General features: G+C 41.0%; 1 protein-coding gene across 1 annotated transcript in view; it reads left to right on the forward strand.

The window, feature by feature from the left end:
* cdh13 (cadherin 13) overlaps positions 1–25,392 on the forward strand; it is a 1,031,775-nt gene that overhangs the window by 997,565 nt on the left and 8,818 nt on the right. The window contains exons 12-13 of the mRNA XM_033035775.1: positions 22,105–22,338; positions 23,456–23,671. Of these exons, the coding sequence (XP_032891666.1) occupies positions 22,105–22,338; positions 23,456–23,671 (450 nt within the window). The remainder of the gene's footprint in view (positions 1–22,104; positions 22,339–23,455; positions 23,672–25,392) is intronic.

Genomic DNA, 25,392 nt, shown 5'->3' on the forward strand with positions numbered 1-25,392 from the left:
CCGACTGAATTATTCCATTAGACATTTTGTGTCTATCTTCAGTGTAAACCAGCATCTGCAGTTCCTTCCTACGCTTGTGTCACCTGGTAATTGGATCTTCTCCAAGGCAAATATTTTGACAATATAAACAAATACAAATATCGCTCGGACACAAATCTCTGATAATATTAGAGAGGTGGAAAAGTAAGAAGAAAGCAAAAAAATCTTAGTTTTATTAGTAACATAAGTTTAAATCTTCAGTTATTTACATCCTTACCAGCCCTCTGAACCATATTTTGCTGAAAAGAAATTTCAGATTAGATTTAGTTTAGAGATACATTGTGGAAACAGGCACTTTTGTTTCATCGATTCTGCACCAACCAGCAATCACCCAAACACTAGTTCTATCCTGGACACTAGGGACAATTTTACAGAAGCCATTTAACCTACAAACCTGCATGTATTTGGTATGTGGGAGGAAACCGGACCACAGGGGGAAAACCTACACGGTCACAGGGAGAACGTAAAACTCCATACAGACAGCATTTCGTCAGGATTGAACTAGGCTCTCTAGTGCCATCAGGCAGCAACACTACCGCTGCGCCACTGTGCCGCTTGGTCAAGAATAGTTGTTAGTATGGTGCCTGCAAATTTCAACTACTTGTGAAAATATAGCTCTCAGTTATTGCTCACAATGAGAGTGTTTTCTTTCATTCTGCGGAACATTGAATATGGATTGACCTGTGCATTCATTTTGATGCAAAAGCGCTTCTAGGATTTCTTATTGAAGTACTAGGAGAGATAGGGATATCTTGTTACTATGGAATAAGTGGGCCTGTGAACATGCCCAGACATAAATCTGTTCAATATCTGTTGGTGAGGATGGGGGGTGGGGCTTGCAAAGGCTTTGTCTCTGTACGCAGTAGACATGATCAAAATTGAATTGCAAAACAGAATAAGGTTGGTCGACAAAACAATTAAGATCAGGTTCTGTATGGAGCATTAATATCTTTGATAAAGCTTATAAAAGAAATAAACCAATAACGTATAAATGCTTTTAAAATTGTAGCTTATATATAATTGAAGTGAAAAAATCACATTTCATTCCTCCAATATGCTGCAGCATTACAGTAAATATCAAGCAAATAGCTTTGATTTAGTGCCCTATTAGTGCTGTATGTGGAATAAAATAGAGAGATTATATGGTAAATTGAAAAACCTTTGCAATTCAACACCCAATCACACGGCATGTGGCCACTACTTTGGAAAGACTAGAGAGAAAACATGTTGTAACAAAAATAATATTTCAGCATCAGACAATATTTTTTATCCTTGTTCTTTAGCAGTTATTTAACTCAATCATTTTCCATTCACAACCAAAGCCATCTAAGATCTTGCCTCATAAATATGTCTCTCCCATAGTGTTGGTGCAGTAATTGGTAGAAATGAAGATTTGTCAAATAAATCCCAATAGCGATCCAATGAAGTTGTAAACTACGCATTTGTTTTTTTTTCCCCCAATGCCTATGTCTTTTACATTCCCAGGGCATTCTTTTCACAAATCTCTGATCCTCATATCCTTTCCTTTAATTCCTTAATGTTTATGTATGTTTTGAAAACTTTTTCTTCCAAATCTATCATAATCTCCATTTTTCTCACCTTTCCTTACCTCCAATGTGCTGCAACATATCTGATTCCAGATGGTGCAAAGTAAATATCGAGTCCCAGCTCATATGGTGCTCCTCCTCTTTATCATAAATAGCTTAAGCATCCTCTGGACATTTTTTAAAAATGCAAATAATTTGTGGAAGCTCTATCTCTATAGGAAAGATATTATCAAGCTTTAAAGGGTTCAGAAAAGATTTACGAGGATGTTGCCGGGACTAGAGGGTGTGAGCTATAGGGAGAGGTTAAGTAGGCAGGGTCTCTATTCCATGGAGCGTAGGAGGATGAAGGGAGATCTTATAGAGGTATATAAAGTCATGAGAGGAATAGATCTGGTAGATGCACAGAGTATTTTACCCAGTGTAGGGGAATCGAGGACCAGATGACCAGATGACATAGGTTCAAGGTGAAGGGGAAAAGATTTAATAGGAATCCGAGGGGTATCGTTTTCATACAGAGGGTGGTGGGTGTATGGAACAAGCTGCCAGAGGAGGTAGTTGAGGCTGGGACTATTCCATCGTTTAAGAAACAGTTGGACAGGTACATGGATAGGACAGGGTTGGAGGGTTATGAACCAAGCGCAGGCAAGTGGGACTAGGGTAGGTGGGACATTGTTGGCCGGTGTGGGTGAGTTGGGCCGCAGGGCCGCAGGGCCTGTTTCCACACTGTGTCACTCCATGACTCTACAAAAGGATTCTGTCTTTACTTAATCAGATTGCAGGGGTGTAGGTGATTCAATCAGTGTGACTTGATATACATGGCAATTAGACAATAGACAATAGACGCATTCGGCCCTTCGAGCCAGCACTGCCATTCAATGTGATCATGGCTGATCATCCCCAATCAGTACCCCATTCCTGCCATCTCCCCATATCCCCTGACTCCGCTATCTTTAAGTGACCTATCTAGCTCTCTTGAAAGTATCCAGGGAACTGGTTCCCACCGCCCTCTGAGTCAGAGAAAAGTGTTTCCTCGTCTCCTTTCTAAATGGCTTACCCCTTATTCTTAAACTGTGGCCCCTGGTTCTGGACTCCCCCAACATCGGGAACATGTTTCCTGCCTCTAGCGTGTCCAAACCCTCAACAATCTTGTATATTACAATAAGATATCCTCTCATCCTTCTAAACTCCAGAGTGTACAAGCCCAGCTGCTCCATTCTCTCAGCATACGACAGTCCCGCCATCCTGGGAATTAACCTTGTAAACCTACGCTGTACTCCCTCAATAGCAAGAATGTCCTTCCTCATAGGGGACCAAAACTGCACACAATACTCCAGGTGTGGTCTCATTAGGGCTCTGTACAACTGCAGAAGGACTTCTTTGCACCTATACTCGACTCCTCTTGTTTTAAATGCCAACATGCCATTCGCTTTCTTCACTGCCTGCTGTACCTGCATGCTTACTTTCATAGACTGATGAACAAGGACCCCCAGATTCCGATGTACTTCCCCTTTTCCCAACTTGACGCCATTTAGATAGTAATCTGCCTTCCTGTTTTTGCTAGTAAAGTGGATAACCTCACATTTATCCACATTAAACTTCATCCGAGACGCCATCCGTGCCCCTGACCTCCCACATCCTGCAAGCATCACACCGCCTCGTCTTGTGTTCACCGTGTCCCATCCTCTCCAGCTTTTTGCGTAGCCTCCTCTCCGAAAGAGAAGAAGTACACATAGCAAAGATGAGCGGGAAGCAAGAGGATTGGGCAATGTTTAAAGAGCAACAGAAGATAACTAAAAAGACAATACGGAGAGAAAAGATGAGGTACGAAGGTAAGCTAGCCAAGAATATAAAGGAGGATAGTAAAAGCTTCTTTAGATATGTGAAGAGGAAAAAATTAGTTAAGCCCAAAGTTGGACTCTTGAAGACCGACAAAGGTGAATTTATTATGGGGAACAAGGAAATGGCAGATGAGTTGAACAGGGACTTTGGATGATCAGCCTCCTCTCCGAAGACTCTCGAGCCAAAGACTCACACTTTACTCACAAGGCCGCTCCATCAGAGCAGCCTTGCTTAAAATGCCTAATTTACCAATTTACAGACCAAATTCCTCAGTTTTAAACTTTTTTTTCCCCTGTGACTTACTCACCTTTCCCACGGGTTTCAGCCAATCAGTTCTTCTCCCTGCTTCTCTTTGTTGCTGCTTGTCCAAGATCCACGCAAGCTCTGGGCTAACTCTGGCTGCTTTTTGGCGCTCCTTTTAAACTGTTTTCCCCCTCTGACTCACCTCTGACTCACCTTTCCCACGGGCTTCAGCCAATCAGCTCTTCTCCCTGCTTTTCTTTGTTGCTGCTTGTCCAAGATCCACATAAGCTCTGGGCATTTTAGACGAGAGTTAAAAATCTATGTAGTCATATTGCCTAACTCCTTTTATTTGCTAATGATTAATAACTAAAGTTATTAATTTATTTGGTTTGGTATAAATAATCACACAGAGGGTGGTGGAATATGGAATGGGCTGCCACAGGAGCTAGTAGAGGCAGAAAGTATAACAACATTTAAAGGACATTTCGGCAGGTACAGGAATAGTTAAAAAAATGTATGGACCAAATGCGGGCAGGTGGGATTAGTTTAGATGGGGCACCTTGGTCGATATGGGCAAGCTGGGCCGAAGGGCCTGCTTCTGTGCTGTATGATTCTATGACACTAGAGAAACTGAATGGCATTGGCCTGCATCACATTTTCTCAGCCTCAAAAGACAGATGGATATGGCTGAGAAATAGATCAACCATACCTAATTAAATGCCCCAACAGGAAAAGTGGTGATATATTTACTCCTCCTTCAGCTGTCACTAGTCAATGAATTATGTTGAAAGTCTGGTGTTAATATAGGCAAGCATGGCAGCCATTTCACAGCAAAAACTCGAACCAACAATGAGAAGAATCTTGCTTTACTTTGAGATGTTGTTCTAGGAAGTAATGATGACCAAGGTACTGCCAGCACTATTTGGAGTTTTCCCAGGGCATATATACCCTGTAATTGTGCAGTGATCTAAGTTTGTTTTACAGTGATTCTTGAATTTACGGTTGCATCTGCAGAGTATCACTCCTGCTAATCTAGTTGTCTGTCAGTACCACATGTCATGAAACAGGGCTCCAGAAAACTATCAACAATCAAAAGCCAACAAGTAATCCTGGTATGGGAATTATTATTCCATGTCATTAGTCCAGTGCTACAGTTCATCTGCTCAAACTTTCTGATGTCCAATTTTGTCAAATTATACCTATTTTGTTTATCATATATGAACCATCATATTTTCTGTACCCAGCATTCAAATCCCTATGTACTGTTAATTGTGCATAAAATTAATGCACAGCTATAAAGTCCCTGAAATAAGCACAGTAGAGTGAACATTTATTATGCCCTGTTTATAGTTTCATATCCAATAATGGCTTGTATAAGTGAGCCAAAAAAGACATTGGATAAATTAGCTAATTAAAGTACAGCAACGGGTGAAGGATTATCCATGCTAGGTTGTTCTATAGTCCTTGTCCAAGTCCCCCAGTGAGTCCTAATGTGTAGTTTCTCCCTCTGTGAGCTGGCACACTATCTCCCCTTGCATCTGGTCTGTCTTCAACCTGTTGGTGGCAGATGACGCATGGTGATTCACTTAATCTTCAGCCCTTGCATTGCTGGGGTTTGAGCTGGTACTTTGAAATGTCCAGGGTATTGATGTGCTCTACTCTTCTCATCCTTCTCCTCGGGTGGTCGCTGTGACTACAGGCAGAGAGGTTAGTTGATACCTCAGCTTCATACAGCTTCATATCTTCCTTCAGTGCCACATTGGGATATCACTGCTCTGCCTCATTCACAAGGTCTGTGAAATGGGGAATATATTTTCTCCTTTCCCACGTCCAATTGCACTATGTCATCCATTTGTGCAGAGTAATCAACGGTGCAGTGTACTACAAGAGGGGTGGCACGGTGGCACAGCGGTAGAGTTGCTGCCTTCCAACGCCAGAGACCTGGGTTCGATCCTGACTACGGGCGCTGTCTGTACAGAGTTTGTACATTCACCCTGTGACTGTGTGGGTTTTGCCCATGTGCTCCGGTTTCCTCCCACACTCCAAATATGTACAGTTTTGGAGGCTAATTGACTTGGGTAAAATTATCCCTCGTGTTTCGGATAGAACTAGTGCACACGGATTGCTGGTCGGCATGGACGGTGGGCTGAAGGGCCTGTTTCCACGTTGTATCTTTAAACTAAAGTTAAAAAAACTAAGCTTATTTAATCACCTCTTTAAGGGTTAAGGCTCTGACGTTAGTAAATTTTGGAATGAGCCAAGGAATGTACTAATTCTTTGGACCTGTGCTTAATAAAGTGCTGAGTACTCTAGAATAAGCCAGCTATTTTCACCACAATCAGGATCCAAACACACAAGGTTGCAATCAAATGGAAAGTTGTGTTAACAGAGCTTATAGAAACATAGAAACATAGAAATTAGGTGCAGGAGTAGGCCATTCGGCCCTTCGAGCCTGCACCGCCATTCAATATGATCATGGCTGATCATCCAACTCAGTATCCCGTACCTACCTTCTCTCCATACCCTCTGATCCCCTTAGCCACAAGGGCCACATCTAACTCCCTCTTAAATATAGCCAATGAACTGGCCTCGACTACCCTCTGTGGCAGAGAGTTCCAGAGATTCACCACTCTCTGTGTGAAAAAAGTTCTTCTCATCTCGGTTTTAAAGGATTTCCCCCTTATCCTTAAGCTGTGACCCTTTGTCCTGGACTTCCCCAACATCGGGAGCAATCTTCCTGCATCTAGCCTGTCGAACCCCTTAAGAATTTTGTACGTTTCTATAAGATCCCCTCTCAATCTCCTAAATTCTAGAAAGTATAAACCAAGTCTATCCAGTCTTTCTTCATAAGACAGTCCTGACATCCCAGGAATCAGTCTGGTGAACCTTCTCTGCACTCCCTCTATGGCAATAATGTCCTTCCTCAGATTTGGAGACCAAAACTGTACGCAATACTCCAGGTGTGGTCTCACCAAGACCCTGTACAACTGCAGTAGAACCTCCCTGCTCCTATACTCAAATCCTTTTGCTATGAAAGCTAACATACCATTCGCTTTCTTCACTGCTTGCTGCACCTGCATGCCTACTTTCAATGACTGGTGTACCATGACACCCAGGTCTCGCTGCATCTCCCCTTTTCCTAGTCAGCCACCATTTAGATAATAGTCTGCTTTCCTGTTTTTGCCACCAAAATGGATAACCTCACATTTATCCACATTATACTGCATCTGCCAAACATTTGCCCACTCACCCAGCCTATCCAAGTCACCTTGCAGTCTCCTAGCATCCTCCTCACAGCTAACACTGCCCCCCAGCTTAGTGTCATCCGCAAACTTGGAGATATTGCCTTCAATTCCCTCATCCAGATCATTAATATATATTATAAATAGCTGGGGTCCCAGCACTGAGCCTTGCGGTACCCCACTAGTCACTGCCTGCCATTGTGAAAAGGACCCGTTTACTCCTACTCTTTGCTTCCTGTTTGCCAGCCAGTTCTCTATCCACATCAATACTGAACCCCCAATGCCGTGTGCTTTAAGTTTGTATACTAATCTCAAACTTAAAGCACTAATCAATGCCCCTGTACCACTTAGGAAACCTGAATGGAAACCTCTGGAGACTTTGCGCCCCACCCAAGGCTTCCGTGCGGTTCCCGGAGGTTGCAGGTGGTTGCCGGAGGTTGCAGGTAGTGGAAGCAGGTAGGGAGACTGACAAAAACCTCCGGGAACCTCTGGGAACCGCACGGAAACCTTGGGTGAGGCGCAAAGTCTCCAGAGGTTTCCGTTCAGGTTTCCTAAGTGGGACAGGGGCATAACAGTCCTGTTTAGGAGGTCCACTATCTAGTCAACAGTGGATTGGTCTCACATTTACCGAAGCCTGGTTATTTTAGTCTATAGTATGTCTGCTTATGATATTACTCCAATTTTCTACAGCAACTAGGAACGAAAGAAACAGTAATCAATCAACATACTGTGATTTTTCCCTTGGAATGTGGAATGTGTTAATTGCAATATTGTTTAAAATAGCCTCATGATATTTATTGCTGTAAATATAAAGAATAAAGGACAGGAACCAACAGTCGTAAGTGAGAGAAAATTGACCTTAAAGTAAGAGAAACAAGAAACAAGACTGCTTTCAGTGTTACAGGTTGATTAGTACAAGATTTGTATGAGGTTAAATACATGTGCACAGATACAGAGAGCTAGACTGGGAAGATTAGACCATACCAAAAGCCAATTTTAAACATGTTTCCTTCTTGTGTAGCTTGATGCTTAATTTAGAAAGAGTTTAAATGCCGGACAATCCCTGCCCAGCGATGTGTGCACTCGAGTGGATGGCTCCATATTCAGCTTTTTCTTCACTGTCATTGAAATTCACATTAAAAACAACCACACATCTCATGTATTTTATTTAATAACTCAGAACTAAATATTAAGAAAGTCTCGCTAGTGACACCATACGCAAAATTACTATCTATGCCAAACATATATAATGTAAATGATTAATTGAAGAAGTATTTTTATCCGTTGAGCCTTTATATCCACATTAATGATTTGGTAGTGTAAATTATGAATTTTATATCGTTAATTTGTTTGTGTAAGGGTGTATTATTTAATATTCTCATACTTATTATCGACTTCAGACAGAAATTGTCCATTGCATGGAATAGCATTGATTTTAATTTGCATTGAATATGGGTGGGAACTATTGGTCCAGGGCTGGCTGTCAGTGGCAAGGTGGCTGCCCTCGTCACTGTTTATTTGTTCAAAAAGTTCAAGAGCACCAATTTTAGAACTCATAGAGTCATTCAGCATGATACTGTCCCTTCGGCCCGACTCATCCATCCCTGCCAAGCCCCATCTAAGCTGATCCCATGTACCTGCATTTGGCCCACATGCCTCTAAACGTTTCCTATCCCTGTTCCAGTCAAAAAGGCTTTTAAATGTTAGGGTTTTTTTAGTTTTTAGAGATACAGTGCGGAAACAGGCCCTTCAGACCAGTGATCACAGCATGCTTGCACTATCTTACACACACTAGGGACAATTTAAAATTTTACCGAAGCCAATTAACCTACAAACCTGCATATCTTTGTATAATAATAATAATAATAATAATACATTTTATTTATGGGCGCCTTTCAAGAGTCTCAAGGATACCTTACAAAAATTTAGCAGGTAGAGGAAAAACATGTAAGGGGAATGAAATAAATAGTAGAGACATGACTAGTACACAAAGTAAAGACAGAATTCAATTCAAAACACAATATGAGGCAATTAATGCACAGATGAAAAGGGAGGGGGACGTGGGGCTAAGGATAGGCAGAGGTGAAGAGATGGGTCTTGAGGCGGGACTGGAAGATGGTGAGGGACACGGAATTGCGGATCATTTGGGGGAGGGAGTTCCAGAGCCTGGGAGCTGCCCTGGAGAAGGCTCTGTCCCCAAAACTGCGGAGGTTGTACTTGTGGATGGAGAGGAGACCGGCTGATGTGGATCTGAGGGACCATGAGGGTTGGTAGGGGGAGAGGAGGTCAGTGAGATATGGGGGGGGGGCAGATGGTGGAGGGCTTTGTAGGTGAGGATCAGGATTTTGTAGGTGATCCGGTGGGAGATGGGAAGCCAGTGAAGTTGTTTGAGGACTGGAGTGATGTGATGCCAGGATTTGGTGTGGGTGATGAGTCGGGCGGCTGCATTCTGGACCAGTTGGAGTCGGTTGATGTAGGTGGAGCTGATGCCAAGGAGAAGTGAGTTGCAATAGTCCAGTCGGGAGGAGATGAAGGCATGGATGAGTCTTTTGTATGTACTGTTCTGGTCTAGTACTTCCTTCCCAAATATCATTCAATTTAAAATCACTGCAATTTCATACAACAGTCAAAATCTGCCTGGACATTGCTAATAATAATAAGAAAAATAAATATTGGACCCTTATACAAAAATGAATAACTTGAGACAAAATGAATATTTTACACTTATCATATAATTACCAGATTAAATTAATTAATTATTTTGATCATATAAAGCTCGACACAAATGACAATTTTGCCAGAGAGGACAAAAAGGAATCTGGAATAAGATGTAATTTCTGGTAGACCTGTGCAGCCACTTTAAAACAAAAGCAGATATCTGGTCATCAAGTTTGCAGCATGTCACAATCCTATTTTCCAGAGATGCTGCCTGACCCACTAAGTTACTCCAGCATTTTGTGTCTATCATCGAATCATAAGATGTAAAATGGGATTCTAACTTTGCTCTGAGTTGTGGCATTGATTTATCAGAAATACTATCAACCTCTCTCGTGCTGGACATTGAAAATATGTCTCCATTTCTGCACAATAACAACAGGAACATCTCAAGTTAACCAATATATTCCAAAGTTCAATTAATAAGTAAGGTGCACATTAAAGATCAAGTTCTTCATTACAGTTAAGAATCAGCTACAGTAATTCATCTGTTACATTACTGCAAGAATTGGATAGTAATTACAAAGCTCTAGAAATGAAAAATATTGAGTATGTCACAGTCCCGTCAAATATCAGTGCAGCGCAAAGAAACTCAGATATCAATTTATATTAGTCCAACAAAAATGGATTTTACAGAAAGCACTCTCAGTAAACTTCCTTACAACTTGAACTAGAAAGCCGAACAAAAAATGAATGAATCACACTGAGATTAATTTGATTCCAAAACTTGCATCCTTTTATTTTAAATCACAGCAAGACTTTCTCCAACTATCAGTTTTAAATAGTATTAATTTAGAAGTTATTTAAAATATTAACTAACACCAATTCCAAAAAAGGTATATTGATTCCAGAAACCTTTCACTTGTATCAACATTCCTTTCATTACAATTAACAGGCGAGCTGCTTTGTTGCTAATTCAAATGGAAGTGAAACATTGAAGAATTAATGCTGTAACTTCCAACAAGTCTCCAGGATTTCCAGTTCTGAAGAACGGTCTTCAACATGAAATGCCAACTTTGCTTCTCTTCCCTGCATGACCTGTTGTGTATTTCCAGCATTTTCTGGTTTTAGTTCAGAATTCCTGCCTTGCCTAGGAATTTCTGAAATCCTAGGCAAACCCTATCATGATAGTTTCACACTTAACTAACATGCCTTCTGTTGCCTGCGGTCCGCCCTCCAAAATCCCTCCCTCATTTTCACTGTTGCTCTGTGTTTTTCATTTCTCCCTATTGCTCCTTTTTGTTTCCATAAATTATTCTCTTCAACCAAATTTTGGTCACCAGCCTAATCTCTTTACATGAACAAATGTCAAGTATGGTTTGATGATCTTCCTATGAAAGGACTGTGAATATTTTTCTGTATTAAGAACACAATTTAATTACAAATTCTTGTTGTAGTTTTTGGACACTTACAGTTGTAGGACAATTAATCTCATTAATATTAGCATGATTAACAAAGTCATGTACAAATTGGCTCATGTAATTTTTCTCCACCCTGTTCCAATAACATTCTATTTTGTCTTCACCCCACCAATTCGACATCTATCATTTCATTTTCCACATCACCTAACCTTGCAGTGTTTTTCAATAAGCTTTCTAATTCAGCCAATGTCGTTGATTTCTAAATGTCAACTTGTACTCATTAATGGTGAATAAATTTGGACAGTTTCAATTTATTACATTGTAATCTTGCTCTTGCAAGTCAATCTTGCTTGGAGGAGAAGTTCAAGACAGGCCCAGACCTTTTAACTGTAAATATGCCATACCTAAAGTCTGTATGAAATTAGAGATTGTCCATTCTCAAATTGTGTTGTTTTCCCATCAAAGTAATGAGTGAAGAATGATCCAAACTCTTTTCCATTACATTATACACAGGTGGCTGGTTTATACAATGAAATGCATCAATATCACCATAGCACACCAAATATTGACATAGTGGCTCTGGCTGTGAGTGTGTGTATGCTGAGAAGAAACATTATTGCTTCAGAATGCATTATAGCAGGCACTGAATTCGCAGTGTCAGAAATCAATTTTTAGAATCAGAAATTATATTTTATGGTTTGTCATTCCCAAATACTCTTGCACCCTACTTCAAGATAACACCAAAAACATCGTATTTAAACAATGCAGTGACAATCCCTATTGGGAAGGTGGATTGAGCTGAAGGCACTGAAGGAATACAGAAGCAGAAAATATTTAAGTTTTGTTTAATTTAGAGAAACAGCCCATCCGCGCCAACCAGCGATCACCCCATACACTAGCACTATTCCACACACACTAGGACCAATATACAATTTTACCAAGCCAATTAACCAACAAACCTGTACGTCTTTGGAGTGTGGGAGGAACCCGGATGACCCGGAGAAAAACCATGCAGGTCCCACGGAGAACGTACAATCTCCGTACAGACAGAACCCGTAGTCAGGATCGAACCTGGGTCTCTGGCGCTGTAAGGCAGCAACTCTACCACTGCACTACCATGCCACGGAATATCTGGGATGTTTAATTATTTCCTCTCATTAGCATCAATTATGAAAAATAGACAGATGAATGCCTTGTTTCCCTGTGTCTTTCAAATTCACCACCTTTTGCTGAACTATTGATGTGCTCAAGAATTTTAATTATGGATTGAAATCACTTTATGCAAATAGCACGAATTTCCATAAAATAGGACTATTAAATATATTTAATTGTGAATTTTAATTAATTAAAATAAGAGTATTTCAGAAGCATGTATAAGGCTTTGATTAACTGATGAACCAGCAATTATTGTCCAACAACTTGCCCAGACTCTACTTGCCTCTGGTAAGGATGGTCCATATTAAAATCCTGGAAGAACTGAACCCATATCCTGGGACCCACTTGTCAGTGAAGACAGATATAATAAAATTCATCAAGGTCTGCTTGGCACCAGCATAGCTTTCGACTGACTGAGGAAAAGAGTGTTTGAAGATCGAAATTCCACAGAAGGCTGTGGAGGCCATCAATGGATATTTTAAAAGTGTAGATTAATAGATGCTTGATTAGTACGGGTGTCAGGGGTTATGGGGAGAAGGCAAGAGAATGGGGTTAAGATTGAAAGATAGATTAGCCCTGATTGAATGGTGGGGTAGACTTGATGAGCTGAATGGCCTAATTCTGCTTCTTTAACTTATGAACATGAACATTTCAAGGCCAGTAGACTAATCTAATGATTTACTGAGCAGCAATGGTCCCTGTCCTTGTGTACTCTCTTGAAACATGTACTATTAGAGCTGACATTTCAAATCACTCAAGAGGGACCACAAAATCCTATACACTTATCCAGGCCCTAATTACATTCAATCATATCTGTTGGATAGGTCACTTTATTCACATGCTGATACCAGGTGCTTGAAGCAAATCGAAATATTTTTTGACAAGATGTAACATCCCTTTGACTGGTGGGGAATATCTGCCATCACTGCTCAACCTGCAGAAGGAGCATTCAGGAAGGCACTGTGAACCTGAGGTTTGAGTTGAGTTGTATTGTCATGAGTGCCAAGGTACAGTGAAAAACTCTTGTTACATGCTAACTAACTAGTCAATGGAAAGGCAATGCATGATTACAATCGACTCATCCACAGTGTACAAAAACATAATAAAGGGAATAACATGATTAGTCCGGTAAAGTCCGATCAAAAATAGTCCAAGGGTCACCTCTCCTTTGATTAATTGAATCAAATGAACCTTTGATTTGTTTGTCAGATGCCTACTGGAACTTCCTCCAACTAAATGAGAGTAAGTCTGAGGTCATCCTTCTCAGCCCCCCGGACTCAATCAAAATGATAGCAGGCAGCCTTGGAAGCATTACCCCACTACTCAAACCTCACGTCAAAAACCTCGGCGTGATATTTGACTCAGCAGTGAAATTTGACAAACAAGCCAATGCCGTGGTTAAAGCTAGCTTCTTTCAGCTTTGGACGATAGCTAAAATAAAACAATTCCTCCACTTTGATGACCTCCAAAAGATCATCCACACATTTATCTCCTCCCGTCTAGATTATTGCAACTCTCTTTACACTGGCATCAGCCAATCTTCCCTGACCCGCCTGCAACTGGTCCAAAACGCCGCAACGAGACTCCTGACGGGCACCCAAAAAAGGGACCACATCACCCCGATCCTGGCCTCTCTCCTCTGGCTCCCTGTGCGGTTCCGTATACATTTCAAGACCCTCCTCTATGTCTACAAATGGGCTTGCCCCCTCCTACATTAAAAGTCTTCTCACCCACCACTCCACCTCCAGGTCCCTCAGATCGGCCGACTTGGGGTTACTGAATATCCCGCGGTCTAGGCATAAGCTCAGGGGCGACCGCGCCTTTGCGGTTGCAGCTCCTAGACTGTGGAACAGCATCCCCTTTCCCATCAGAACTGCCCTCTCCATCGACTCCTTTAAGTCAAGACTAAAATCTTATCTATACTCCCAAGCCTTTCCTGACGTCCACTGAGTGAGGGCTATATGTATATATGTATGTAGTTTGTTTGTTTATACTATTCTTATAACAAATGTAAAGCACTTTGGCCAACGAGAGTTTAAAAAAAAATGTGCTATATAAATAAATGTGACTTGACTTGACTACTGAAGCATCCAGGATGGCAACAGGAGGAGACTACCTTCTAAACTATTAGCCAGTCGAACCCAGGAGAATCTCCTTCTTCATCTGTGGCACAATCTCCAGCTCCCTCATCAGTCACCGCAGAACCCATAGAACAGGGCTGGATGGAAGTCTTCCACAATCCTGAGGGAATCTCTCAGAAGAAAATGTTCAAACATTGCTTTTAACTAGAGTTGGTTACATTTTAGTACGTCAGTTTTCCCAGGCAGCAATATGGGGCATGAACTGAATCAATTAGATCTATGCCAAAACATGATTGAGGATCGTTCCAATCTATTTGTGCACTGACTGTCACACTTTGAAAAGATTAAGAGAAAGTGAACTTGTGCCCTAAGAAATCAAAAAGGTATCCATGTATTCCGCCTTTTAATAAATGACAATGTTAATGTGACCTTCTCTATTAACCTGATATTCAATTAAAAGAGATGTAGATGGCTGTGCTGACAGAATTTTTTAAATGAGATACTCCGATCTATCAAAAGTCATCTGATGAGCTTCATTGTTATTCTTCTTTACATGGTAAAACTTAATTAGCTTTCTTATTACATAATGTATCCACAGTCTATCGCTGCATTAAAGGTGTGTTATTTCTTGGATGAAATGTTTCCTTCACTCATCAGAATAATTATTGATGAATTGATTTGCTTCTTTTAATTTTGCTTCTCATAATTCTGTTTAGGATTATTACTATCTTTAACTATTAATTGGTTGTCTGTGATTTAAAGGATAATTTCTCTCTAAGGTGCATTCATAGTAAAAGCCTCAGATGACTTTGGGTTTGTTACCTCTGTATTGGCGTCAACTCATGGAATTCAAATGACAGAACAATATTAATATTAAAATGACAAAAAAATTAAATAGGGTTCATAAGGTCATAGGTGATAGGAGCAGAATTAGGCCATTCGGCCCAACTCCACCATTCAATCATGGCTGATCCATCTCTCCCTCCTACCCCCATTATCCTGCCCTCTCCCCATAACCCCTAACACCCGTGCTAATCAAGAATCTATATCTGCCTTAAAAATATCTATTGATGGCCCCCACAGCCTTCTGTGGAAATGAATTCCACAGATTCACCACTCTCTGACTAAAGATTCCACAGATTCACCACTCTATGACTAAAGAAGAGTTTAGTCAAGAGTTGAAGACTTATATCTTCAAATGGTAATGTGTATTTGAAATTCAAAACTTTCAAATATATTTGTTCATGTTATTTATAAAGGGAAATGCAACAAACTTTAATGACAAACCCATGGAGTGTAAAATACAGTTAATTGCTCTTATTGCAAAGCAATTTAAATTCATAATTTACGAGTATGTTGCAACTCATAGTTTTCTCAAATTAATTGTCATTCTAAAACAGATTATGAGATTGAAGAAGCAGCTGAAAACAAACATACATTTTATTGAAGCTTATTTGCATTTTTTTTCGATAACTAAAAATTCCTGCTGTAGTTTTGATCTGAATTTACAGCAACAGTACTTTTAAAGTGACATGTCTATGTTACAATGGAGATATTTAATATCGGCATGAATACTTTTATGAGCAAAGTAGTCAAGTCACACTTGTATAAAATCCTATTTTTAAATTACACGAACTGACAACCCTAATTCGAAACAGCAGGAAATTATATTATTTAATTAAATGAAGTTAAGAGAATATACATGTCAGGCCTGTGATTTTAACAAGGTATCATCATAAATTCCCAGTTCGTTATGCTGACAAAGAATCTGATTATGACTAAACTGTACACTAAACTGACCCTGGGTAACCTTACTTTTCAGAATACTGGCACTGCAATCTCTGCAGATATGATAAACAGAATATTTTGCGATGATTGACATTGTTCGAAGAATTCATTCTGAAATATTTACACTTTGCTATTTTCCAAGGTTACATTCAAATTATCAAGGACATTGCAAAAACTCAGAAAAGTTAACATTCATTCTGTATTGTATGTGATAATAAACTGTGCCACTGAACTATAGAGACAAGGAAATGCAGATGTTGGTTAATACACAAAAGGATTGGAGTAATTCTGCAGGTCAGGCAGCATCTCTGGAGAACATAGACAGGTGACATTTCAGGTCAAAGCCCTACTTCAGACTGATTGTAGAGGGGGAGGGAGAGGGAAGCTAGAAGAGGGATGAAGCAGGACAGAGAGTGCAGATAATAAGTGGATGCAAGCAAGGTTGTTTTTTAAAATAGGCAGATAGTTCAGTTCTGAACTTCAGTTCCAACGACTTCAAATTGGACAAATTTCAGAAACAGTGTACGGAGTTTGTATGCTCTCCCCATGACTGTATGGGTTGTCTCCAGGTGCTCCGTTTTCCACCCACATTCCAAAGATGTGCAAGTTTGTATGTTAATTAGCTTCTGTAAGTTGTCCCTACTGTGTAGGATAGAACCAGAGTATGGGTGATCATCGATCGGCATGGGCTCAGTGGGCCGAAGGGCATGTTTCCACGCTGCATCTCGACCCTAAACTAAACTTAAACTAAACATAGTACCGCACGCCATTTGCCACATGTTTCACTCAATTCCCATGTTTTCAACTACTTAGATTAACTGGGTCTTATGAAGAGTCCCTCATCTGAAACATTAACTGTTTCTCTTTCCACAGATACTGCCTGACTTGCTCGGTTTTCCACCTATTCCTATTTTCTGTTTTGCACCTTGTTGGGTCAGTTTTTATCTTATTTCACTCAGTTAAGTCTCACCAGTTTTCTATTACACCGACCATGAAGCTTAAAGTGCTGGAAGCCTTTGCCATGAAGCCGATTCAACTCATCTTATCACAAGCATTCCCTTTGTTCTAAATAGTCCTCTCTCACTTTCTTTCCAATTAAAAATTAATGCATCTCTCTCCTTTTCCCAGTTGTGATGACAGGTCACAGACCCAAAACAAATGGCTGTTTCGCATTCCACAGATGCTAACTGACTTCCTGAGTATTTCCAGCATTTTCAACTTTTGTTTGGACTTGGAAGCACCTGTGGTTCACATGTAAAATAGAGGATGAACCTCTACATCTAATTATCTAATATTTACACGTGGTGTAAATGGACATTGAGATGAAAAAACATCAAAAATTCTCACGGCCACTGAAAAGGTGTGAAATGAAATTTGGTTCCATTAAATTCAACACAGTTTGCATTTAATTGTGGGAGAATGCAAACCCTAAATTGCAGAAATCAAAAGCTTAAAGGATTTTTCTCAAACTTGTCTGCACATTTTGCTTTTATACACAGTAAACCCTCACAATAACGGACCACCGAGGGGGGAGGGGGAAATGAATGGTGTCCGTTATTGCCGATTGTCCGCTATAACAGAGTGAGGGGGGGGGGGGTACTGAGTGAGGGGGGTAACGAGTTCTGAGGGGAACGAAGAATCAAATAATAAGCTGGTTAAAAATGGTGAAGTGTTGGAAGAACTCAGTGGATCATGGCAGCATCCATTGTGGGGAATGGACAATTGATGAATTGAGTCAGGATGGTTCATCTACTGTAAACTGGTTAAAGGACCTGTCCCATGAGCATGCGACCTGCATGCGGCAAGCGCGACCTAAAGGGCCGGTTCTACCAGCATGTGCCTGCATGCGGCAAGCGCGACCAAACCAGAAGCGGGGGACGCGTGGAGGTCGAGTGAGTGAAATGAAGTTCGAGCGAAGTCCGCGGGAAGTTCGCGCGTGACGTACAGCGTCGAGGCGGCTGCGGGCCGGCAAGCCGTTGCCGCGTGGAATTTTTAAACAGGGTCAGTTTTTCGGAGCCTCACGCGATGTCGGGACAAGCTCCGCACAACTCCATACGGCTCCGGCGATCGAAGTGGGAACGGCCCCGCGAGGCCGTACGGCTCAAGCGACCACGTTAGGTCGCACTTGCCGCATGGAGTCGCTAAGGTCGCGCTTGCCGCATCGAGTCGCATGCTCGTGGGACAGGCCCTTAACTGATTGGGCATGTAGGTGGAAGATAAAGTATATTTTGTGAAAGTGTAAAATTATCCACTTTGGTTGTAGGAATGATAAAACAGTTCATGTAAATTCATTGCATTTTGGCATTCAGAAAGTTCTGGGAGAGTTGGGTACAAATCACAGGGACTTTGAAAATGTAGGCTCAATGGACAAACAGAATGTTAAGGTTTATTGCAAGAAGGTTCCAGCATTAGATTAAGGAAGATTTACGGGAATTATCTTGGGCTTTGGTTAACTGCACCTGGATTACAGAATACAGGTTTATTTTCGGAAAACATTACTTGTACTTTCAAAACTTCATTTAAAGTCACATAGATTAAAATAGACCATTCAGCCCCACATGCCCTTGCCGATCAAGATGCTCCATCTACACTAGTCCCACCTGTCCACGTTGGCCCATATCCCTATAATTCTTTCCTGTCCACATACCTGTCCTAGTGTCTTTTAAATGTTGTTATAGTATCTGCCTCAAACTCCTCTGGCAGCTCATTCCATATACCCACTTGTGAAAAAAGTTGCCCCTCAGATTCCTATTATACAGTATCACCTAAGACCTATGTCATCTGGTTCTTCATTCCCCTATTACATCTACTCTATCTAGTACCCTCATGATTTTATACACCTCTATAAAGAACATCCCTCAGTCTCCTGAACTCTAAGGAATAAAGTCATAATTTCATAAAGTCCCAATCTCTCCCTGTAGATCGGTCTTTAAATCCTGGCAATATCCTTGTAAACCTTTGCACCCTTTCCAACTTAAATTCTTCTCTGCACTCTTTCCAGCGTAAGTCGTTTGACTCCAGGAGGAGTGGTCTGCCCTGCAACAAACAGAGTACTTATGCGTCTAGGTTTCTTTAAAGTTTAGAAAAATAAGTTATACTCTTAATGAGACCTATTAAATTTTAAGAAGGCTCATTGCAGTTGATATTGAGCACTCTTTTCAGTAACCGGAAAGTATCGAACTAAGGACAGTGGACTCAAAATAATCAATGCCAATCATGTTGCTATTGGATCTGGAATAAATGAGTGAGGAATTGTTATGTGTTTTATGGTTCACCAGAACATTCCTACCAGATTATTGGGGTACAATATTGGTAGCAATTAGAGTGTCTTACACTGGGATCTATGAATTTGGAAGAAGTGCCTTGCTATTTGTACTGACAACGTTTTCGTCCTCTGCTCAGCTGAGAGATGTGGCTGTGATGTTGAACAGGGACGTTTCTTTGGAACTTTTCCCTCTTGAACCTGCTACTCTTTATGGTTAGCTCTCCCCTTGCAGGTTGAGGTCTCTTCTGGCACCAAATGGTCATAGAGTCACTCAGCGCTGTAACTGGACCTTCACATTACCACATCCATGTCGAACATCATACATCCCTCTCTACTAATTCCATTCATCTGCATTTGATCCTTAGCCTTCTCTGCATTAGCAAATTAGCTTGCCCAGATACTTCTCAAATGTTGAGAGAATATTGCCTCCACCAGCCATTATCTTGCTCTAAATGACTTTATCTTCCACAAAACATTATACCCTTTATCCTGTATCTGTACACTGTGGGCGCCTTGATTGTAATCATGTGTTGTCATTTCGCTGACTGGGTAGCACGCAACAAAAAAAGCTTTTCACTGTACCTCGGTGCTCGTGACAATAATAAACTAAACTAAACTAAAATTGCTCTCTGTAGTTCACAGTTGTCACTTGATTAATTGTAGTTAAAAAAAATGTTCTACACAATGAATTAATATCACGATTGTGTTGTGATTTGTAAAACGTTGGACTTGAAATAAAATTTGATTGTGGAATTTGTGTTAAAAAAAAAAGGAAATAAATAATAACAACATTTATTTTTTCTTCCCTTGTTTCTTGACGTTTGTGGAGATTACATAGTTTCATATTGCAGAAGATCACAACACAGACCATTTTATAGGAAATCAATTAGGGATGGCATATAATACAGTAATGACACTAAACATATTCTTCTTTGTGTGGTTCTATGGAACTTTATTTGTATGCTAATACATAAGGTAATTTGTAAGGTGCTTCAAAGGCTCCTCACATCTAATGATATAGTTGTGTAGTTCCTGTTTTAATGTGAGAACAATGAACAAATCTGCATATGGCAAACTCTTACAAAAAGCAAAGTGATAATCACCAGATAGCTTATTGATGTTGGAAGTTTGAATGTTGGCCAGGTAATCTGGGATAGTTCCCACCTATTTCTGTGATTATAGAACAACAAAATGTTTTTGTCCTTCCAAGAATGTGAATAGGATCTTAATGTAACATCTCGCTCAAAGACCAGCATTTGTTGCAGTACATCATCATCGGTGGTCACTGGAAACGAGTATGACTGTCCTCTTTTGGGAGGACGCCTGTGCGTGACTTTATTTAATGTGGGGCGACTGGTGCACCGACAGCCACCACATGGTTCTTGACAGATCTGGGTCAGGATCCAGTGGCATGGAGTCCAAGACGACCAGGGACCCTTTTCTGCTGCAGCCTTCATCCGCCTTCCCAGCTGTTGTGACGCTCCACGAAAGTCAGCCATCATCCTCCGCCTGTTCCACCGTTGAGATCTTGGTTGGATTGCTCTTTATCAGGGACCTCCCCCTCGACCTTACCGCATAGGTGGCCCTACCAGGAGCATAACTCCAGATGGCATCGCTCCATGATCTCAGGACCACACAAGCTTCTCCACCACGATAATGTGACAATCCACAGAATCCATGCAGTATAGCATCTCCTAAGCACTGCATTGGTGTGTCAGTGCAGACCCAGTGGCATTGAGACCCAGGCGGCATATTGGCGCAGTGGTAGAGTTGCTGTCGCATAGTGCTAGGGAGCCAGGTTCGATCCTGATTCCGACTATTTGTACAAAGTTAGTACGTTCTCCCTGTGTTACCCCAGAACTGTGTTTTCCCCGGCTGCCCTGGTTTCCTCCCGCATTCCAAAGACGTGCAGGTTTGTAGATTAATTGGCTTCTGAAAATCATCCCTAGTGTGAAGGATAAAACTAATATATGAGTGATTGTTAGTCGGCATGGAATCAGTGGACTGAAGGGCCTGTTTCCATGTTGTATCTCTAAACTAAACATCCGTGCCCAGTTTTCCAGAATCGATACAGCTTTCTGACTCACCAGAAAGTTGAGCTCAGTTAAAAATTAAATGATTTTGTTGTACACTTGGCAGGCCAAACTTAATCATACGAAGCTTTAAAGTGTATGTTTCAGAGGACTCCTGCATTTTGGCCTAACCAATATATTTAGTTTAGTCTAGTTTAGAGATACAGCACAGAAACAGGCCTTTCGGCTCACCAAGTCCACGCCGACCAGCCATCCCCACACATTAACACAATCCCATACCAGGGACAATTTACTATTTTACCAAGCCAATTAGCCTACAAACCTGCACGTCTTTAGTGTGTGGGTGGAAACTGGAACTCGCGGAGAAAACCTTTGCAGGTCAAAGGGAGAACGACAAACTCCATACACAGTATCCGTAGTAAGGATCGTTCCCGAGTCTCTGGCGCTGTAAGGCATCAACTCTACTGCTGCGCCATCGTGCAAAATGTTGGATAATATCAGGGGTCTTTGCCTTCTAAGAGGGTAAAGTTTATTCCTTAAATCCTGCAGCTTACAAGATGCAATTTCTGCCAACTATTTTCTAATTAGAAAAGGTTAAATACATGGAAATCAAAGAACATTGATCAGGACAGAATATGGGAAGAAGCGGAGTTGCATCAATAAAGATTATACAGAACTGTTACCAGATGATTTGCAATAAATGTCAATGTTTCTTCTGTTGTTGCCTCCCTTTAGTATTTGCATGCACCATCTGCAGCATGGAATAACTGGCAAACTCTTCTGCTTTATCCCTTAGGAGACCCCGTCGCCACTGGCACTGGTACCTTGATTATCACCATGCTGGATGTGAATGACAACCCACCCTCTGTTTATCCAACCATAGCCAAGTTCTGTGAGGATTCAAAGGATCTCATTGTAGCCATTCTAGGAGCAACAGATAAAGATCTTGAACCAAATGCTGATCCATTCAAATTTCAATTGGGCAAGCAAGCTGGAATTGAAAAAACCTGGAAGGTCACTCAACTCAACAGTAAGAGACTTCTTCATTACAGAAAATGTGATGCTTTACTCTTAAGGTGAAAGTGCATATCTTGCAACAGGACGTAAGTAAGTCAGTACACAGTGAGTTTTCCACTCTTGCCTGTAGAGAAAACTCCACACAGACAGCATCACAGGTCAGGATTAAACCACAATCACTGGAGCTGTAGGGTTGCAGCTCTGCTGGTGGCACAGTGGAGCAACGGTTGAGTTGCTGCCTTACAGAATAAGAGACTGGGGGCCAATCCTGACTATGGGTGCTGTCTGTGTGGTGTTTGTACAAATTCCCTGTGACCAAGTGGGTTTTCCCCGGGTGCTCCTGTATCCTCCTACGTTCCAAGGACATGGAAGTTTGTTGGTTAATTGACTTCTGTAAATTGTCCCCAGTGTGTAGGATAGAATTAGTACAGTATATGCGTGATTGTTGGTCAGCACGGACTTGGTGGGCCAAAGGGCCCATTTCCAGACGGTATCTTTAAACTAAACTGCACTACTAACTGCATCACCTTGCCATCATGCGTTACATTTCATCATAGGAACTTAAGCATCATTCTTCCCCTATTCCAAGGGCATGCCTTTCATTTGTAGGTTGTTTCATCTAAATACTCAACTCAACTCCAAAGACATACTAGTTTGTAAGCCGTTAAAATAGTATAATGCCCCTAGTGTGTAGGATAGTGCTAGTGTACGGGGAGATTGCTGACGGCGCACACTGATTAAACACTGACTGTGTACATGTTCCATGACCTAGTGTTGAGACTTAATCATGATGAGCAAATTAACAGTGGTGCAATGCAATGGTACAATGATACAATGGTACTCACCTTGATACAATGGTACTCACCTGTCACATGTACTGAGGTACAGTGAAGTTTATTTTTGTATACAGTTCAGTACATGTATCACTAAATATAAGCACTTAGATACATCTTGGATAAACATCTCAGATACAGTACAGTGTATAGCAATGGTACGCCAAGATAGCATACAGAGTCGCCAGTTTTTGGCACCATGTTCAAATCCCAGCTTGTAAGTACAAGGTCTTGACGTGACCATGAATATAAATATGTGTTATGCACGATCTTCACGTTTTTGTTTTGTTCTTGTAGGCAGCCATGCTCAGCTCAGCCTCCTGCATCCGCTGAAAAGAGCGAACTACAATTTGCCAATTGTGGTGACGGATAGCGGGAAGCCCCCATTGACCAACAGCACAGATGTTATAGTCCAAGTCTGCTCCTGCAAGAAGAACAAAATGGACTGCAGCACAGCCAACTCTCTCCACATCAGCACCACACTCCTCCTGATTTCTATCATCACATTCTTCTGTGAGTTTCCTCAATAATTTCTCTATCTCAGGGCAATCTCCAGTGCGTGGTATCACTCATTTCCCCTTCCATTTATTTCGGCTCCAATTGATATTTGTTGTGGGGCAATTCTACACACCAATCATACCCAATTGGCTGTGAACATCACGAGGGATGGCACAGTGCTGCAGCAGTTAGTGCCGCTACCTCACAGTTCCAGTGGCTCAGGACTGATCCTGATCACAGGTAGCGTCTGTGTAGACTTTGGACACTCTCCCTGTGACCACATGGGTTTCCTCCTGGTGCTCTGGTTTCTTCCAACACACTAAAGTCGTGCCAGGAAGTGATTTGATTTATTGTAAATTATCCATTGCATAAGGAGATGGCTGAAGAACTGGAGGGAGTTGATGGATGCTTCAAGGAATACCCTTTATAAGACATTTCAATGATACTTTATTGACACATGTACCTGGATACAGTGAAATGCTTTGTTTTGCATACAACCTGGTAAAATCATGCAGCAGGCCTCACCTTTGTAGCACACAAGTGTCGCCGACAAAGTTACTAAATGGCCTATTCTCAACCAAACTTTCCTCAAAAATGTGCCTGTCACCATTTTTCTTACTGTCCCCTAAAATGGTGCTTTTGTGATGCCATCTAAATTTCTGGATGCATTTTACCTTTACCTATTAATTTAATCTGTACAGGTAAACTTGAAACTTCACACTTCAGACATGGTAAATAAAGAAAGCATTTATTATTTTTATGTTTTGAAATGTTAATCAGATCTCGTGAGAGAAACCTACATTTGAGATTACTATTGGCAATAAAAAAAAGAATGTTTATTGCATTCATTATGAATTCCTTCTGTTAGAGGGGTTTAAATTACTAAAAAACTTATGAGGATAGGGAAATATAATGCAGAAATATTCATTGCTGGTCTAAAATTCTATTAAATGTTCTAGGTTCTATAATCTATGCCTGATTCAACAGATTGGAAACTGGAATAATCAACTCGGATAGTTATTTCACTGCTTTTTATTTTCTGTGAAATACAAAACAACCTGCAATGTATAAAGGTCATCGCACTGTTGAATTCATAATTCTGGTGTCAAACCACACTTGGCAGATGCTTGTTATCTGTTTGACTTTTACAGCTGCAAACAGGGAAATGGCATCTGTTTTGATCAATTTAGTTTAGTTTAGCTTAGAGATGCAGCATGAAAACAGACCCTTTGGCCCAATGAGTCTTTGCCGACCAATGATCACCCATGCACTAGTTTTATCATACACACTAGGGACAAGTTACTTTCACATCACTCCCTTACAGAGGCCGATCAACTTGTATACCCAAACCTATGGTAGGATGAGGAAGGAAACCAGAGGAAATCCATCTGGTCACAGGGAGAATGTATAAACTCCATACAGACAGCAACTGAGGTCAGGATCAACCCGGGTCTGAGGCACTGTGTGGCAACACCTCCAGCAGCTGTAACTGTAAAGTGTACGTTGTGGCTACAGAAGCCATCCAAGCACATATAGTTACTCAGGTAACCATGGTGTAACTTCCCTCAGTAAAAATGTGTATAGTTGAACAGATTCAAAAATACATGTATTTATAGCTTGTGTATTTAAAAGGCACTTTTAAAGCAAAACAAAAATTCATCAGAAACGCTTCTTATCCCATTTAACAGCAGTAGTGTAGAAAATATTTTCTCCTTGAGTGTGTTGTCTCTGTTATA

Source organism: Amblyraja radiata, chromosome 17 (assembly GCF_010909765.2).
Source record: "Amblyraja radiata isolate CabotCenter1 chromosome 17, sAmbRad1.1.pri, whole genome shotgun sequence".
Taxonomy (NCBI): Eukaryota; Metazoa; Chordata; class Chondrichthyes; order Rajiformes; family Rajidae; genus Amblyraja; species Amblyraja radiata.